Raw genomic sequence first — 20,085 nt, forward strand, 5'->3', positions numbered from 1 at the left:
ACGCTTTTCAAGCTTATGTGGCCCCAGATTTCTGCCCCATAGGTCATGGTGGGTATACATTGTGTCCTGTAGATTTTAAGTAGGGACAGTACCACCTCAATTCTTTTTGGTTTAGGGAGATGTAATACTGAATTTATAGCTCTTAGGAATTTGGTCCGTCCGCAGGCCAAATGTGAAGTCCAAGATCCGTTGTCCGAAAATTGTATGCCTAGGTAAGGAAAAGTGCGGGTGCATATCAAGGAGTCTTGGCCCAGAGTAATGCAATTAATGGAACGTTTCTTGGGGCCACAGCACATTAGAAGAGAGAGGTAGTTCATACTTTAGTTGGACTTTACGACTCTGTGTACTTATTAACGTAGCTTTTTAATGCGCAACACTTCTTGAATATTACAGTTTGTATGTAGTTGGCTATAGAGTTAGCAAAATAGTAGATGCCTTCGTGCATGCCACACTGCTCCAAAGAGAAGGCATTTGCCATTTATTTCTAAATGTCAGTGGCCTCACTGAAAACCATGGCCTGGTGTAATACTGTAAGCCTCAGCATTGTTAGATTATTTTCAACTGCCACCTCCCAAGAGTATATTATGTATTTTGAGTTTAAGGTGAAGGTTTTGTCATGTGATGTTATTTCTCTCTCATTTCTACCATTTGGGGATAGTTTATTGCGTCTATCTCTTATGATGGTGCCAATTTTTGACATATTAAGTGTGTTAAGTCAGGAACTGTGTCTATCCATGGTATTATGGGGCCCTGGCCTTACAGCCCTATCTGATTATATTGTGGGCATTTGTAGGACAATGCTGAGTATTCCTGCCATAATGATGGTGGAACTCTCCGACACATGATTGGTGGTTCTGATAGTTGATAGTGATAGTAAATGTGCATGAAAGGCAGAATCCGTGCATGAACAGCAGTAGTAAATGAAAGTACTCGATGTAAATGTCAAGCTGATGCTTCGAGGCCAAACGCACTTGCTATGAACGAAAATACAGTATTAAGAGTAAAAAAATGTGTTTGTGAACCTGAAAAGCTTTTGTTTAGGCATCTTGGTTTTCATTGTTCAAAAAGTCTGTATTTTTGATGGCAAACTGTTTATATTTTTGGGGAAACTAACGAGCTGATGTTTGTGAACAACATTGCTGTATTTCCGAAATATATGTATTCTGATTTTTCATGCTGTCTTTGAGAGCCTTGTTACCCATCTTCAGTTTTTGTTTCCGCAAGTGCTTGCTTCTGTTGCTGATATTTCATGACTCGAATGTAGGAATTTTATCATTTACAAGGATAAATATTTTATATATTCCTTACTTCTGTTTGATGCCTGAGCATGTAAGATTAGTGTAATCTGTGTTACCTCCCCTTCCCTCCCTCGCTTCCATTCCTTACGCATTGAGGCATGGAAGAGAGGGAGTAGGTCTCAAAGTAATGCAATTACCAATAATTAATGGATGCATAATCTCATACAAGAGTGTAAATTGAGTAAAAGAGTTGTTTTTTGTGCCATAAAGATGTTATTAGGCTGTGCTCTCTATGGTCTGTGATTATATGAATGCTCTGCGGTGACAACATTTTTTACATGTTTTATTAGGGAGGGTGACCATAAAACACCCCTTTTGAGGGCAGGCGTGAAGGCACATGATGAAAGTATTGGAATGTTCCATTACCTCTACGTCCCTCGTCCTCGACCCAGTCATCACACATGAGGTATTCCACACGACAGGAAACAAAACAGGAAACGCTTTTTGACTCCACCCACCCTCCTGTCAGGTGCTATAACACACCTCACCACCAGAAGCAAATCCTGTTTTGTTTCCTGTCGGATGGAATTCTGATGGGGGACGCTTGGGTGGGTGCCGGGCACTTACCTGCTTCGCCTGTCCTGTGGTTTCCTCCTTTGCTGGGCATTAGGGGTGCTCATGGCCCTCCGTGGGATGTGGAAACCGGGCTGCTGGGCTTCCTGTGTTTCCTGTATTGCTGGGTACCTGGGTTGCGGGGCCTCTCGGGTCCCCGGGGATTTCGTCTTTCTTGATGCTGAGTTCGGACTTTCCACTTCGGAGGTGTCTTTGCGCATGTGTCTTTGGACTCGGTTTCCGGTAGGAGCTCCGGTTCTTTCTTGTGCCCTGTGCCTTTGGTTTCAGGGCGCGCCGCAGCTCCTCGCTCTCCGGCCATTCCGGGATTACCGTGTTGCTGTTTGCCGGAGCCCCGCCCCGCGGTCCATCTCCAGAGGCTCGCTCCCGCTGACGCTCTTACCGGCCGCATGCTATGTCTCAGCGGTGTGCAGAGTTTTCGCTTTGGCGGCGGGGGCTGGAGCCTCCATATCGTGTCGGCCGGCGGCCGGGAGGCCGGTTCGATGTTCTGCTCCGCATTGGCCTGTGCAGGCGCCTGGGTGGGCTCCTGGCTGCTTGTCTTTCGATCCTGTTTGGCTGAATGGGGGTGATGTCATCGTTCCTTTGGATGATTCATTCGCTGCCGTGGCTCAGCTCCTCCTTCCCCCCTCCTTCCTCCTCATCAGTTCTTCTCCGTGGTTCAGCTGATGGGTGAGTGTTTCTTTGTATTTATTTGGCGGGATTCTACTGTTCTGTCCTTCCTTTCTGCTGCTTGTGGTGCTACTGGGTGTCTCAAGTCTGCTCTGTTGGCTGGTTTGCTGTGCTGCTTTGCTATGGGGAAACACCATGGGAAGAGAAAGCATGTCTCTCCTGTCCGGTCTTCCTCTTCCTCTATGGATAGTGGGGATTCTGCTCCTGCTGCTCGGAGTGCCAGTTTGGATGACTCCAAGCGTTTGAAGCGCCTGATTTTGGAGACGCTGTCTGATCTCGAGGCTTCCAGGAAGGGCGCTAGGCGTCGCTCTGAGGCTACTAATGCCCTGTATTCCGATATTTCTTCCTCTGCTTCATCTGATGAGTCTACCTTGGGTGCGGTGGATCTGCAGGGGAAGTACATTTCTAAAGACCTGATGCCTGATCTTCTTTGTCATGTTCGGGAGAATATGGGCTTCCCTGAGGACTCTGTGCCCAGCACTTCCCAGGACACAGTTCTGCCGCAGTTTCGGAAGCCGGTGGCTTCTTCCATACCCATCCACCCTTTTGTCAAGGATGTCCTCCTTAAGGAATGGAAGGACCCGGACCATATTTCTATGCCACGGTTTATGTCGAAGCTCTATCCTTTGCAGGATATGGAGGTTGCCCTCCCTGATGCTGTGCAGCTGGACTCTATTGTTGCTTCTCTGGTGAGTCGGCCTTCCATGGCGGATGATAACATCTTGAAGGATGGCGTCGATAAGAAGATGGACTCTGCTCTGAAGAAATCCTATGCTGGCTCTCACCTGGCCCTTAGGTCGGGGGTGTATGGTGCCTACGTTGCGCAGTCTCTGCTGGCTGACTTCAAGAATTTGTTTACTGCTATGCAGGAGGGGGGCAGTTGTCCGGATTTGCTTGAATCTATGGAACGTCAAGCTGAATTCTTTTCGGACATCGCCTTTGACTCGGTCAGGGCTTCGGCTATGTCTTGTGGTTCGTCTGTTGCTGCCCGTCGTAACTTGCTGCTCCGGGGTTGGAAGACGGATGCTGCTCAGCGTTCTATGGCCTTGAGGTTGCCGTTTCCTGGTACTCATCTGTTTGGGGACGCCCTGGAGGACAAGCTCCATAAAGTCTTCAAGGAGAGGAAGCATTCATTGTCATTCCGTCATATTCCTTCTCATAAGGGGTCCTCTTTCTCGAATGCCAGATCCTTTCGCCAGCCTTCCAGATTTCAGCAGTCCTCGATTAAAGGCCAGCGTGGTGCTCGTAGATCCTTTCCGAGGAGGTTCCAGAAGAAGCCCCCGCCGGATGGTGGGTCTGGCGCTCCTCGTTCCTGACTACGCCGTTCCAGTGCCCGGTCTCGTTGGTGGTCAGCCCGCGGTTGGTGGGAGACTGCGGCTGTTCCTCCCTGCTTGGCTGCTGTCGACCTCCGACCTGTGGGTGCTGGATGTTCTTTCCCGGGGTTACCGGATAGAGTTCCTGTCTCCTCCTCCTCCCTCGGGTGTGGTGGTGACCCCTTCACCTTCAGACCCTTCTCGCCGTCTGGCGTTGCTGGAGGGTGTTCAGGTGCTGTTCAACAAGTGGGCGATTGTCCCGGTCCCCCCCTGGAACGTGGGCTGGGGACTTATTCCATCGTCTTTGTGGTTCTGAAGATCACGGGGGTTCCGTGTTGTCATCAATCTTTGGGCCCTGAACTTATTTGTACAGAAAATCCCGTTCAAGATGGAGACTTTGCAGAAGGTGATTCCCCTGATCCAGGAGGGTTGGGTGTTCACCTCGCTAGATCTACAGGATTCCTACCTGCATGTTCCGATGGCGTTGGTGGATCAGCAGTTCCTGCGCTTCTGCCTGGCGGGTCATCACTGGCAGTTTTGCGTCCTTTGGTCTCCGGTCCGCCCCCAGGGTGTTCACCAAGGTGGCTGCTCCCTTGGTGGCTCATCTCCATCTCCTGGGGTGTCCGTGTTTCCATACCTGGACGATTGGCTGCTGCAGGCTCCGTTTCCGGAGGTCATGTCTCGCCACCTTTCCTTGACCATGCGTACGCTCGAAGATCATGGTTTCCTTATCAATCTGCCGAAGAGTCACCTGGACCCTGCTAGTCGGAGGACCTTCATTGGGGCGGTGTTCGACTCTGTTCAGGGCAAGGTCTTTCTCCCGGAGTCCCGGATTCTGCGTCTTCAGTCTTTGCTGAGGAAGTTGCTTTCCCGGGTTTCGGCTCCTCTCCTGCAGTGGCTGGTGGTTCAGGGCCACATGTCTGCCACTGTGTTCACGGTACGCTGGGCCAGGGTTCATCTTCGGCCTCTGTTGTGGCATGTTCAGAGTTGGGTGCCCTTTCCTGTCCAGGACTTCTCGATTCCTGTGCCTGTGTCTCCAGAGTTGGTGTCTGCTCTCCAGTGGTGGCTGGATTCTTCGAATCTGTCGAGGGTCATGTGGTTCCATCCTCCGCCCCCCTTGGTGTTGACGACGGATGCCAGCGCTTCCGGATGGGGTGCGACTCTGGGCCCTTGGGCGGTGCAGGCGCGTTGGCTTCCTTCGGAGTCGCACCGTTCTTCGAATTGGAGGGAGCTGTCTGCGGTGGAGAGGGCTCTTCGCCTTTTCAAGGATCGTCTTCTGGGGTACAACGTGTTGGTGAGGTCGGACAACACTGTGACCGTGGCCTACATCAACCACCAGGGCAGTACCCGCTGGCATTCCCTGAACTTGGTGGCGTGTGCAATTGCGAGTTGGGCCGAGTGTCATCTGGTGGCCCTCTCTGCTCTGCACATTCGGGGTATTGACAACGTGGTTGCGGATTCCTTGAGTCGGAGGTTCCCGTCCTCTCTCTCCCTGTGTCTGGCCCCTCAGATTTTCCGGTTGCTCTGCCGGGAGTTCGGGACTCCGGTGCTGGACCTGTTTGCCTCCCGGACCGATGCCCTGCTTCCCCTGTTCTGCTCCAGGACTCCGGAGTCGGGGGCTTGGGGAGTGGATGCCTTGTCTGTCCTTTGGCCTCCTTGGTTCCTCTATGCATTTCCCCCTTTCCTCTGATCCCTGCTTTCTTGCTGAAGGTTCAGCAGGTGGGGGCTCAGGTGGTGGCTGTTCTCCCTTATTGGCCTCGCCGCTCCTGGTTTCCTCTGCTGCTGAGTCTGGTGGTGGGCCCTCCGTGGGTCCTGCCCCGCTACCCGTCCCCTCTGGGTTCCCCGTCTTCCTCCCTGTTGGTTCCTCTCACCTTAGCGCTCTGGAGGTTGAACGACTGTCTCTTGGAGTCCGGGATTTGCCCGACCACCTCATCATTGTGATGCAGGCTTCTCATCAGAAGTCCGCTCTTTCCTCCTATTCCAAGCACTGGGTTTCCTTTTCTTCTTGGTGTACTGCCCTGGGCCTGTCCCCTGCCTCCTGTGCTGTTTCTTCTATTCTTCAGTTGTTTTGGATGGCTTTCAAAAACACTATGCTTTGTCCACTTTGAAGGGTCAGTGGGCTGCTATCCGGGCCTTTCGGGATCCGGCTTCTCTTCTGCCTTCGGACCGGTTGTTGGTTTCCTGTCTGTTTCGGAGTTTCTCTCTTTCTGCTCCTTCTGTCCGCTCTTCTGTTCCTCCTTGGGATCTTTCTTTGGTTTTGGGTGCCTTACAGTCCCCTCCCTTTGAGCCTTTGGAGTCCGTGGACTTGAAATTCCTGTCTTTCAAGGTGGCCTTTTTGGTGGCTGTTACTTCTGCTCGGAGGTTGGGCGAACTTACGGCATTGCGTTGTTCTCCCCCTTTTTGAGGTTTATGGACGACGCAGTGGTCCTTTCTTTGGACCCCGGGTTTTTGCCTAAAGTTCGTTCCTGTTTCCATTTCTCCCAGGAGTTGGTTCTTCCTTCTCTCTGTCCTTCTCCTTCCTTGCTCCATTCTTTGGATGTGAGGCGTGCTTTGTCTGTTTATGTTGCACGTTCTGCTGGGTTTCAGTCTTCTGACTCCCTCTTTGTGACCTTTGGTTTGGCTGGTAGGGGTAAAGCTGCCTCTCGTCTTAGTTTGGGTCGCTGGATCAAGGCCGTGATCTCTTTGGCATCCCAGGGCTCTGGTTTGCCTTGCCCGTCAGGGGTTCAGGCGAGATCTACGAGGGGTGTGTCTGCTTCTTGGGCTGCTTTCCATGGAGTTCCCCTTGAGGAGATTTGTAGGGCGGGGACCTGGGCGTCCGAGTCCACTTTTGTGCGACATTATCGCTTGAATTGTGCTCTGTCTGGCCGCCCTAATTTTGGTTCTGGAGTGTTGCAAGCTGTGGGGGTCCCCCCCCCTGTTTGATTCTGTTTGTTTATGTTTCTTATTAAACTCTGTCTTGCTGCACTCCTTGGTGTCTGATCTGTTTCTGTTTGTGGTGTTCCAAAGGCCTTTGTGGGGTTGCTTTGGTATGCCTCATGTGTGATGACTGGGTCGAGGACGAGGGACGTAGAGGTAATGCTATGATTACTGGGGGTAATCCCCATTATTCTTCGTCCTACTCGTCCTCAACCCAGTCATACATCCCGCCCGCCCTCCCTTTCCAGGCCTTTGGTGCTTGGTACATCAGGATTTGCTTCTGGTGGTGAGGTGTGTTATAGCACCTGACAGGAGGGTGGGTGGAGTCAAAAAGCGTTTCCTGTTTTGTTTCCTGTCGTGTGGAATACCTCATGTGTGATGACTGGGTCGAGGACGAGTAGGACTAAGAGTAATGGGGATTACCCCCAGTAATCATAGCATTAGCGCCCTTTCAGACCTGCGGATTTTTAGCCAATTTATAGAAAACTTTTTTAGTGCACAAAAGCCCCCACTACACCCGTTTTTTCAATATTTTCTTGTTCACTGACGGAGACACCCCCCACACCCATTGGAGCAAGTTAGGCGCATTCACTTCTCTCTCGCGCTCAGAGTAACTCAGTACAGGTATTTACACCCCACCACTTTCAAAGTTGTCAGGCCACTGCTGATTAACTCAACACTAAAGGTTGTCAACAGTTTCAGTCGTCCTTATTTAAATAAGGAACAGTTGCACCTTTTTGCTTCTGCAGTAGTCATTCCACATGTGTGAAATAATCCTGAACTACTGCTCTCTGAGTTACACATGAAATGTGTGAGCGAAACTTGCAATCCTGTTGTTCATGCTGTGCTTGTTCTGGGAAAGTGACTGACGTTTGTGCTGTTATACTGCCATTGAGTTCTGTGTCCAAAGGACGTTTGCGTGGCTGTGTCTGTGTTTTTGTAGCTTTGCCGAGACTGAGGTGTACTTGCACTTCTACTGTTGTTTAGCTGTTATTCTTTGTCTTACTGAAGCTTAAGAAAGCCTTCCTACTTTGAAAGGGCCAAGACTATAGGCTTTCTGTATGCTTCATTTCCCATCCTAACTACAGTTTTTGTCTTTTTCTTACACAGAAATTATACACAGTCAGCTTTCCTAAACCTGGATTTATTGAACTGCCTCCTGCCTCGTTTGATACTGGCTCTGAAATCAACCTGTCATTCAGCACAAAGAACGAGTCTGGGATCATCCTTTTTGGCAACGGTGGGACCCCCTCTCCTCCAAGGAGAAAGCGAAGGCAGCTCGGACAGGTACACCACCCGCGTCATCCTCTGCCAGACCTCGTTGGGGTAAACACATGGGACAAGGTAGTACAAACCAGGCACCGGTGCAGTGCACTCGCGCACTGTCATTTGCACTGGCGGAGTAGTGCACGTGCAGCTTTTGTGCAAAATTGCACAGGTTTGGGATAATACTATGTGATATAGGGACGCTGGTGAAGTTGTTTGATCCCAACAGTGAAATGGTTATTAAATGCATGTGCTTAATTTGACACGCAGACTTAGTTCTAAGAAAGTGAAACTGGTCTAAGAACAGAAGGTGCACATGAGTTGGGCGAGTCAAACGCAGAATCCACCTACCTCACCTTTTATTTTGCTCTCTAATCGTATTGCTTTAATTTCCCAGGCCTTCTATGCTGTGTTGCTGAACAAGGGGCGAATTGAAGTCCAGCTCTCAACGGGTCTGCGGGAGCCCCATAGGATCACCATCAAGTCTGGGGAGTTTCACGATGGCAAGGAACATTCAGTCCGGATTGAAAGAACCAAAGGGTAACGGAAATAACTCTATCACTTATTGGTAATCTTCATTACTCCTACCTAGCCCACCCCCTTCTCGTCACGGTCAGATCTTGGCGAGACCTCTTTGAACAGGCGAAACCGTCAGGGACAGGAACAATAACAAAAGGTCGACTTATGTTGCGAGGAATTAAACAAAAAGAAGGATGGGCGAATGGAACAATACATACAACTTACTACCCTATTCCATGTGGTTTTACCACATATATTTACCATTTGCTGTAACCTGGTGCAAAATGTATATAGGGATTGGGGCATGGGGTAGTGGGTGAGATATTAGGGTTGGGGTGGGAGGCGTAGGGGACAAATGGAAGTGTAAAAAAGAATTGTAAGCAGGGGTACCCACTGTTAAATTTTAAAAAAAACATGATAGTTGGCTGCTACTACAGCCTCGTCCTCATAATAATAATAATAATTCATATTTGTAAAGCACGACCATATCACCCCCTTAAGGATTTCAAGGCTCTTGGGGCAGTCGGGGAGATCTGTTTCTTGAAGCTACTGGCCGACTTACAGCCACCTCCCTCCAACAGTCACCCATGTAAACACAGGAATGGCAAGTGAGGTGGTGAGTGGTGCATGTGTTTTGCTACAATTCTGCCCAAGCTGCTTATGCAGTGGTTAATTTGTAAAAAAAAAAAAAAAATTGACAGAGGCTCTCGTCAGGAGGAAGCTTGCGCAAGCCCATATCTCCTGTTGGCGCTGCCTAAAACAGAACCAACTACTAACCATGACAATGGGGACAAGATCCAGCATCATGGCCAGAGCTGCCGGCTTCAGAGCTGGGGAACGAAGTTTGAGTTTCGGCATCGACTCAACATCCTGTGATTTGGGGCAAATCACATAATCTTCTTGTGCCATAAATGAATGTGTCCTTAACTGGTGCTCATGAAAAGGGCCGGTGTTGATGATTAAGTACCGGTGTTGAGTACTGAAAACCACCTGCTCAAATTAAGCACTGTGGCATCCCAGTCTGCCAGTAAAAAATAATTTCTGCCACCTCCAGATTAGTATATGATTTTGTATTTTTACATTCAAAGGGAGAAGTTATAGGCACCAAAAGAGTTGTGTGGTCGCTTGTCAGCAAGAGCTGGAAGTGGTGACCAAGTTCGCCTCACCTTTTGCTCAGTAACATGGTGCCTGTGGGGATCGACATGGCTATGCTGGCCCTTTGTGCATGCACGTTTTTCCCAGTGGATGGCTAGTCAAAGGGCTTGCTTTAGGGCTAGATGGGGTGCCATGATTCAGCCCTGAAAGTGTGTAGGAAATATATTTAAAAGACTGAGCTAGATTGTGCATTGTTTGTTAACTCTGACCTTGAAGGGAGGCTCAATCACTCTCTCCCTAAAATTGAAGAGGGTCAGGTTTGGTCCCTACTTTTGCATGGTGCAAGATGGGTCTGGTTTCAACGTGTTTGCCAGTCCTGGCTCTGGGTCCCAGTTAAGGCATGGGGTGAGATCTTGTGGGAGAAATGTCCATGAGGACATCCTTGGACAGATCCCTCTCTTGTGGGCTGACAATCAAATGCTCACGCCCACTCCTCAAACAACATCAGGACATGTGACCGTGCTAATAAAATGGAATCAGGCACATGCGCCTCCCTCCAGTGCCTAACAATATGTGCCAGTGGTACTTATTATGCAGCATGGCTTGTGCACCACCTGACACATCATTGACAATACCTATCCAATGACATCTTTACTAATTAAAGCAGTGCATGAAAAGCTTTGTGGACCACTTATGAGGCCCGGGCACATTTCACTGTGTATTTGTATTTCTGGAATTTACTAAACCAACCCTATTGCTTACAATAGCCACTGTAAGGGTCCACCTCTTTCACCCACTGGCATTTTTCATCCAACCTGTTTTAGCTTTATCTTGATACTATGACAATCCCATCACGTAGTGCTTAATTTGTAAGAAAAACAAGTGCCATGGCTCTTTTCAGGAGGCCACTGCAGCAAGCTCTACACATGGCCCCTGCCATGCTGCCAATAATAGTAACAACCAACTCCTAACTGTCACACTCCTACAACTGTGACAGTTCAGACTATTTCAGGCCCCCAAAGCTATAAGATTGGCTTGGGTGGTAGGTAATAGGGATTTTAATGTATATTGAATTAAATTATAACTGTTGTTGTGGTCATCTCCAAACAACGCCACCCTGTGGAAGACTGTCATAAATGCTGGTGTTGACAGTCATAACTGCTGGTACCAAGCAGCAGAAACCACTCGCTCAAATTAAGCACTGCTTCAGCCCAGTGCCGTACTGGTTCATCTCTCACCTAAAACTACTGGTTGTTAAGGTTTGCCCATCTACCTCTACTCAAGTGCTTCTGTTGAGCTGCATGGGAGACTGTTTTACCACTGTAGCCCTCTCACTGAACTACCGGCAACTCCTTCCCATGTGTCTCGCTCAAACCTCCTAAAGCAGCGTCCATTAGAAGGGGCGGCTCTCATGGCTGGGGGGTATCTGGGCTGGCCAGGGGGGTCGTGGGAGCGATCATGGGGGGTATGGTGGGGGATCGCGGGGGTGTTGTGGGGGCGAATAAGAAAATAAAAATAAATAAACGTACCTTTCCGCCGGGTCCTACGTCTCTGCTCCTGCTCCCCTGTCTCTGCTCCAGGAAGCAGGCAGCCAGGCTCCCTCCCCTAAACTAATCTCAACGCTGCAATGCAGCGTTGTGATTGGTCTGATTGCCGTGACACAGCGCTCAGCCATGGTCTGGAGGGGAAGAGCATGTTCTCCATGCAGGCTGTAATGCAGCCTGCAAAAAGAAGGGGACAGTGCGCATTACTGGTTTGGGTGGCCCGAGAGGGCTGACCAAACAGTCACTGCTCACCTAGGAGTAGGCAAACCACTCCTCCCCTGCCCCACTCGGAGAGCAGCCCCGCTCCGTCCGCCTACAAAGCAGCAGGAAGCATAAAATGATAATAACACAGTTATTATCATGTTATTGTTGTACTGTGTACGCCCCGTACTGCTTTAAAGCAGTGGGCGACCCTACCTCGCCATAGATGAGGTGCCGCTACTGTCCATTAGTACCTTTAAATCCACACCTTTACTAGTGCTTGTTTTTCTTGTTTCATCTAGGCACTGAGCTGTGCAAGATGTCGAGTCCTCGCACCAAAAGCGATTTTCTCTAAACTTTTAAATTACTTGGTGGGAGAGATGAGCCGTGAAAGTTGCATTGTCTGCAATTGGCTGAGTCATGGAAGCTAATCGGATGGAAAGCAACGTATTTAAATCGCCACAGTGAACAATCAATAGTTTGTGTTCCTTCCTCTTAAATGGCCTGTTCACAGCTTCCGCCGAATGAGTATCTGTTTTCAGCTCCAAGAGCCAGAAGCATTACTTTGTTTCTGAGGGAGAAAAATAAATAGTGCGAACCAGAGAATTAAGATCTTGGCAGATGGGACCCCAGGAGCTTCGAGAGGCCCACTGAGCCCAATCGAATTGCATTATACTGGAGACACTTCCCATTGTACCCAACCAGGCGCCAATCATGTCCATCCAGCCAGGCAGACTTCTCATTACTGTTGCCAGCACCCGTACTGCGCGTGCTCCGGTACACAGAGAGCAGATGAGCAGGGCCGCAGTGGTCTGCCATCCCTACGGCTATCCAAACAGTACCGCAGCTGTCAACAGTGCAGCTGGTCCGCTGGCACGGGGGTCCAGGTGGCAGAGGGGGGGGGGGGGGTTTGGGACTCGGGCTGCTTTTCTTCTTCAGAGGATGAGGAGTCAAATTCGTTGCTTGCATTAGGGCCTACGGCCCTCGCGCACCGCCACACTTTACTTATGCATCGTTTTAGACCCAGGGTGACCAGAATTTTAAGGCCACAAAACAGGACATTTCATAAACATAGAAAAAGGACTACAATTTTACCTCGCTTGAGGTAAAATTGTAGTCCTCCTCAGCAGAGAATTACAGAACAGGCGGTGATAACATACATAAAGTTCAATTTTTAAACCCAATAGCTTGCCTGTTAAATTGATTCTTGAAACAACTGCTATCCTTGCTTTGTAAAACATAAAAATGCACCTCCTGCCGTTTTCAGACGGCCCTCTCTGAAAACCGTGACGTGAGCTATATTTTTTTGTAATCTGCCGGGACAGCTAGTGAAAAACTAGGACCGTCCTGGCAAATCCGGGACGTGTGGTCACCCAACATTGTTTACGGACGAATGAAAAAGGCATTGAAGGACAGAATGCAAGAACCAATGAGGTTATTTCTAGGACCCTCTCAGAGTGTGACAAGAGAGCGGGGAGGTTAAGTTACAGATTGGCTAGCAATACTACCGATGACGATGAACATTCACCTGAAAAGAAGACAAAACCGAAAATAATAAAATTGTAACTGAAATGCTTATCGGAGTAACTAGAAATTAGCAATAAATTATCAGTAAATCATAGAAGATGCCTCTTAGTGGGATTTGAGCATTAAAAACCAGGCAGAACTGGGTAAACTTTGGATGAAGTGGGATTTAGATACAAACAAACAAGTGAAAAGATAGGTTCGGCACATTTAAGCTCGAACACAACATGAAAGTGAGGATTGTGTAAGGTCCATTACAAAAGTGACCGGCAATAGGTGAAAACACGAGGGGCAACAGCAGCAAGGTAACAGGTGGTTTCATTATGGGAAAGGAGAGATGTGCACTCTGCCATGGGTAGACATTAATGGCCTCATTTACAGGCATTTCCCTACAAAATGACTCCCAATACATGACCGGAGCCCCTTTGAGGGAAAAATGAACTGCGTCAGCACGTTCGCCATGCCTGCAGGATGGACCATTCGTCCTGTATGATATTCCTAAAGCCAACTACTAATAAATGCCCTCCACTCACTGGAAGCTTTCATCCTTTATGAGAAGGATAATTTAAGGGCATTTGTCCGGACTGGAATTGTTTACATGGAGGTTCACACAGACAGAAAGGATGCCGGTGGAAATGGCGTCTGAGGGGCTATCCGATTTAGGGATGTCCATCCACCATCATTTGAACTGACATCCGGTTTTCTGAAAACGTTTTCCCAATGGCAGATCAGTGTCGGCTCAGCCATCAGCCTTCATTAGTCCCACACTTCACTCAAAGAGGAGGAACCGAGAGGTAGGAAGATGGGACACCGGCTTTGGTTTGCAGATTTTCCCCTCCCTACTCTTATGTAAATGAGTTTAAGGTAGTGCTAGACAATAGGGTTTGATGGAAAGCTATTGGTGGCAACAGCGCAGACATATTATCTGCCTTTCTTTTTCTTTGCTAAAGCTCATGGACCAGATCATATAATTTGCATCAGGGGAGGCCGATTTTGCACCGGTACAAGGACTTGTGAAAGAATCATGAAATAACATTTTCACGGTGTGAATGCAAGCAATTGTAATTTTTTATATTTTAGTCCGAGCTAATGTTGCTTTTACGTGTATATTTCTCTGTGAAATTGCTAAGCTTCAGTCCAATTGCTGGTATCTAGGTCCCTGGCTCGACACTGCATGCATATTGAACGGACTGAAATGATGTGGTTGTAACATTGTTTCTTTATTTTTAAAATGTTCAGAGCGTTTACTGTCCAGGTGGATGAAGAACAAGGGCAAACACACAAAATAAATGGCGATAAGGCTATCCATGTGAAAAGACTCTTCGTCGGAGGAATTCCCCCCCACTCCCAACCCGCCCCACTGAGAAACATTCCGCCTTTTGAGGGATGCATATGGAATCTAGTGATTAATACAGTGTAAGTTGTGCTGCTAGGAGCAGCTGTTGCATTACTTATAAGTTGCTGCATGATATCCTTGCTTGAACATGTTTTTATCAGTTTTAAAGGTTATTGGGTTGAAATGCAATATCCTCAGATCAGATCCTCAAATGAAGCTTCTTGGTGACCTTCACTTAGTAGAACAAATATGCACAGACGTGGCTTTGTAGCCCACTGGTTCAAATAACCAAATCTGCCCCTCACTGATGAGGCCCAACAAGGACAAAAGCCGTCCGGGGGTTGCTTGTGTTCCTCTACAGTGATTACATGGTCTAGCAGTTTGTGACTTTTGGAGCGGGACCAAGGCAGATTTGCATTTGATTGGTCCCTATCTGTAATAGATTCTGAAAATGATTGACTCAATGACGCCTGGATCACTACCAGCGGTTGAGAGTAATTCAAGCATTCTATCCACTACCTTTTTATTTTTCTCAAGCAAGCAAGAGTTCCCTATACCATCACACCAACCAGCCTTCTACCTTCAATGATGGGACCAGAACAGGAATTGTGGAAAAATTATGCCATCCAAACTAATACCTTCTGAGAAGGCTGCCAACATGAGATTCACTTGTAATGGTGTTTCTTAGAATGGTACTGGGTCAGCCATTTGCTTGTGGATGGTTGGCATTCTTGTCTATTTCATTTCCAGACCAGCCGCGACCTGTGGAGGGAGTTTCGGTGGGGCAGAGAGGCGGGGCGGGGGAAGGGCAGGGTGGGGGGGTGCTAAAAACCGGAGTATGGATAATTGAAGGTAAGTAAACAATTTAATTAATAAAACGAATTTCGTAGCGCGCCCTGCATCGCAAAATGCGATGCAGGGCCCGCTACGAAATCTTAGACCATGCTCTGTTGCTTTACTTTCCACTAAAAAGCCTACACATGGTATTAAAGGTGTCTTTTACTAAACTACAGTGGTATTCTGTTTTCGGATTTGGTATGTTATTGAATAGATGCCCTATTAAAGGCTGACCAACATGACATCACCCCAGTCAAGGTGCCATCAGCACACAACTCAGACTGAGCAAATGCCTCTTGAATCAGCTCACCATTGACATAAAAACTGCACCCAACATCTGACAACCAACCATTTTATCCACATCACATTCTGAAATATAACACCTTCGAATTGCTCATTGATGCCAACTCAACTACTGCCCCCCTCTCATGAAAACCATAAATCTACACAGATGGCTCTACACCTTCTCCATCAGGGAAAGTTATGAGAGAGAACTGTGTACATCCTGGTTCAACATTATAGCATCTACCCCAGATCTGGAGCATGCAAATGATTACACCGCACAAGGAGATCTGTAATACACGTCTTTATTCTTCGACATGCAGCTGTTAACTGAATGCACCACATCATAGACTTTATTGCCCTCACCAAAATACCTCCCAACTGATTATCTAACTTTGTAAGGAGTCCGTCTAGGACCACAAGGGTCTGACTGCACATGATCACATTACACTACAAACATGAAGAATGTAATCTTCAGATGAGCATCTTCCCCAATGCACTCAAATCTGTAGAAGTCATCCCACTTCATAAAAAAGTTAATGTCAACCAAGATGAACTAATCATCTCGGGGCCTAACAAACAACCACCCTTACAATGAAAGAATACTGAAAAAAACAGCCACTGCCTCATTCCTTCCAAGGGTATTGGTCAGATTTCAGATCAGACAATGCTGCAGCACAGAACAGCAATTCTCTGACATAAAGTCAGCACACTTACAGTACACAAAATTGATGGAGTTTTTTAAATTTTGTCTGAACCCTCTTGTCACATTCTATTCCATACTTGAGTGAAGAGATGATGCCCACTGGGCACTCTAAGTTTGCTGTGTCATTGAAACTCAAGATACACCTCACAGATGATAACTGAATGCATACTTTTTCAAACTTTGCAAACTTTACAATTAACAACAACACAGAAAAAACAAATATATCACATGGAGTTGCCTTAAGAATAATAAATATGTGCTGATTTGGCAGAAGAAACATTTCATAATTAAACTACTGAATTTGCTGCACCTGGTAGTAAAAACTATATTTCCCCCTGTTGACTGAATTTAATCAAACATTTTCCCATATAATCTAAGTACATGTGGGGCAAAGATGAAAATGTAGAGCTTTTCCAGAATATGAGTTAAAGCCAATCACTGACTCATAGTATTTGGTATGTTTTAAACATTAATGCCTTATCTGAATATAACAAGAAAGTAAACGGCCATACTGGCAGATGCATCAAGCAAAATACCGGGAGCAAACGGCCAGATTCTCAGAATCTGGCCGTTTGCTCCCGGTATTTCAGCATTTGGGATGCATCATCCCAAATGCAGAAATCGCAATTTAAGGAATCTCTAAATAGCGATTCCTTAAATTGCTCTTGCATTTAAGGAATCCCAAAATGGGATTCCTTAAATGCAATGCATGAAACCCCAAAAAATAGCGAATTTGCTAATAGGGGGAGCAAATTACCATGAAGTTGAACTTCGTGGTAATTTGCTAAAACTTTGAAAAATGAACTTTTGTGCATTTTTCAAAGTTACATGTTGCGCACACACATGCCCTTAGGGCATGTGTGTGTGTAACATTTGTGCCCAGGTCCATTTCAGGGGTGCAACAGGGTGTCCTTTGGACACCCTGGCACCCTTGAAATAGCGGAACATTAGCGATTCGGTAATAGCTAATCGCTAATAAGGAATGGCTTTCCCATTCATTCCTATGGGCCTTTAAGCCCATAGGAATGAATGGGAAAGCCATTCCTTATTAGCGATTAGCTATTACCGAATCGCTAATAAGGAATCTGTAGGAATCGCTATTAACATTGAGATTCCTACATGCATCCCGTTTTGCTAGTCTTTAATAGCGATTCCTTAAAATTCGCTATTAAGGACTCGCAAAACATAACTTTGATGCATCTGCCAGTAAGTGTTTTAAATGTGTAGTAACATTGTATTTCGATTACAATAACGATAGCTGATTTCAAATCCTAATTGAGCAAATTAGACACTAGTAGTTGGTTCTGAGTAATTTATATTGAATATGTATCTAGAGAAGCTCCAATTCAGACTGCACCAATCCGAGTAAATTGAGCCAAGACCAATATCTGTCTGTCCCCACACATTGGGCCAGATGAATGACCATAGCATTTTGCGACTCGCAAATTGCAACAAATTGTAAGTCGCAATTTGTGAGTCACAAAATGCTATGTACAACAGTGTCTGAGACACTGTTTGCGATTCCCAATGGGGTCGCAAATTGCATGCTTCATGAATAATAATGAGGCAGTCGCAATTTGCGACCCCATTGCGAATGGCTAGCACTCTCGGGGATGGTGGTCTGCTGGGGTTAGCAGACCACCATGTCTGGGACTGCTTTAAATAAAGCCATTAAAAAAAAATGCAGCCCGTTTTCCTTAAAGGAAAACGGGATGCATTTAAAAAAAAAATGAAACTTTTATGTTTAATTTTTAAGGGCAGGCAGTGGTCCTTAGGACCACTGCCTGCCCATAAAAATAATTGTGCATGCATTCCCAAAGAGAAAGGGGTCCCTTAATTGATTAGTGACTCGCAAAATAGGGTTGGTACATGATCCACACAATTGTTGCGGTAGCAAACGGGCCAAAAACCCCTTTGCAACCGCAAAACACGGTTGTACATCTGGCACCTTGCCTTCATTTAAGAAAATCCCATCCTTTGTCACCACAACTGTACATACCACAAATTATTTGTAGGATTACTTTCCCATGATAGACTTTCAATATAGGAGTCAGAGAAAGGCCTTCAGACTCAAGATCAAAACCACTTTCATCAATGTTAATTCAGAAATCTACATACATGTTCCAAGTGTAAATGTGCTGGTTACATTTAAGATTGATGCTATGTCCCGAATGTTTCACTGGCTAACATTTTTAATCCTTTACGATCAGTTTTTCATTCAAAGTAGCCCTAATTCGAATAATGACCAAAACAATTACGTTGGTCTTAAGTACATTATTAAGCAAGGTGTTATGAGTTGGATAGGTGCACAATAGTCTAAGTTGCTTCTGTATACTCCAAGACATATGTGAAATATGAGCAGCATCATCAGCATGCATTATAGGCTACCAGCTGAGGTGCTTGCCCTGAAAGTCAACAGCAAGAGCATTTAACCAATCTGGAAGAGCACCGATAAGAGAACTAGAAAAATCTAGGAGCCAAATAAGTAAGAAAGGTTTTCATTTGCCTGTAAACTAAATAATAAGATGTTCAACTCCCCAAAAACTACCATACCATTATCTGAACAGAGAACTGGAATAGCTTTAAACATACTCCCTGTATTAGTCGATGTTTCTACTCTCCCCAAAACAATATGGTAATGGCGTAGACTAGGTAAACCAGTGGAATGTACCCATACTACTACCAGCATTTCATATTGATTCAAGCAAGTCTCCCCATCCCATTTGTCCAGCCCATTCCATCAATGTCAAAAGTCAGTCCTTTTTCTTAGGCCTCCTTCATCTCTCTTCAGCGATCAACACCATTGACAAACAGGCCCTCGCAGTGTTCTCTTTATTCTCCTTCAATTGGACTCCAGTCATTCAGATGTGGCACTCCCATTCCGAGCAACAACCTGCAAAGAACAAAGTACCCCAAAGATTCATTCTTTCACAAGTGGTCCTGCTGGACAATCAAGTTTCAACAACACAATGATAAAACTCAACAACTCTGTTTAAACATCTCTTCAGTCACATAAATAGACCAGTTGCAGTACCAGCTGTCCAGCACCCATCTTTAAAGTGGCCCCCATCAGACAGAAATGTTCCTCTTTAACAAAGCTCCCAACCAGCCCAAATCTAGTACAAGCTCTTTAAGAGGAAACTAGGAGATTTATCTCTGGAACTCAACCCCAATGCAAATTCTATAGGGTTTATCACGGATGGAAAGCTCTCCTTTAAGATCCACATTTCCAAGAAGACATAAGCTGCCTGCTAGTATCTCTTTCTCTCCATTCAGATCCACCAAATTAGACCTGGGGCAGTATTATGCATTGTCATTGTTTGCACTGGGCACACCTTTAAAAGGTGCGCTGGGCGTAAACAATCACAATGCACCCTATGATGTATGCGCTGCCCCCAGGGCAGCCGCGACCTCACACACGGCCCTGGGGGCAGCACATTCATGTGAAAACACAGAGCAGCCGCTCTGTGTTTTCACAATGCAGGCGGCACCCACAGTGCAGGCGGCACCCACCTGCACTTTTCCTAGGATATTGGAGATCCCCTTGGAGGCAGGTGCAGTCAGTGACTGCACCCACCTGCAAGGGGATGTCTGGTGGGTCCATGGGACCCACTTTACCCCCTACAGAGGGTTGCTGTCAGGAGGCGCACTGATAGTGCCCCACCTTTTAAATGGCGCACTGTCAGTGCGCCTTCTGAGGTCTTCTTTGACTCTGCCCACGTCTGTAATAAGGCGCGGGCTCCGAGTCAAAGGAATTCCATCATTTTCATAGAGCACGCCCCTATGCAAATGAGGGGATACCCTCTGTAGGTAGCACCGGAGCATTAAGTGCGCCATCGCTATCGGTATTATAGAAGGGGACGCACAAGCGTCTGCGCCTCCCTTCTATAATACCAAGGTGCCCCGGGAGTATGCAAGCGGGCGCAAATGCCCGCTGCACCCCTGGTGCACCCTCTGTAATACAGCCCCTGGTCCTTTCCTTAGATGTGGCAATTCTGTACTCACCAGC

General features: G+C 47.0%; 1 protein-coding gene across 7 annotated transcripts in view; it reads left to right on the forward strand.

The window, feature by feature from the left end:
- Positions 1 to 20,085, forward strand: part of LAMA2 (laminin subunit alpha 2) — a 3,430,794-nt gene that overhangs the window by 3,270,632 nt on the left and 140,077 nt on the right. For all 7 annotated transcript variants that reach the window (XM_078648920.1, XM_078648921.1, XM_078648915.1 and 4 more), the window contains 3 exons: positions 7,877 to 8,053; positions 8,430 to 8,572; positions 14,155 to 14,331. In XM_078648920.1, coding sequence (XP_078505046.1) covers positions 7,877 to 8,053; positions 8,430 to 8,572; positions 14,155 to 14,331 — 497 coding nt within the window. The remainder of the gene's footprint in view (positions 1 to 7,876; positions 8,054 to 8,429; positions 8,573 to 14,154; positions 14,332 to 20,085) is intronic.

The sequence above is a fragment of the Lissotriton helveticus genome, chromosome 6 (assembly GCF_964261635.1).
Source record: "Lissotriton helveticus chromosome 6, aLisHel1.1, whole genome shotgun sequence".
NCBI classification, from domain to species: domain Eukaryota; kingdom Metazoa; phylum Chordata; class Amphibia; order Caudata; family Salamandridae; genus Lissotriton; species Lissotriton helveticus.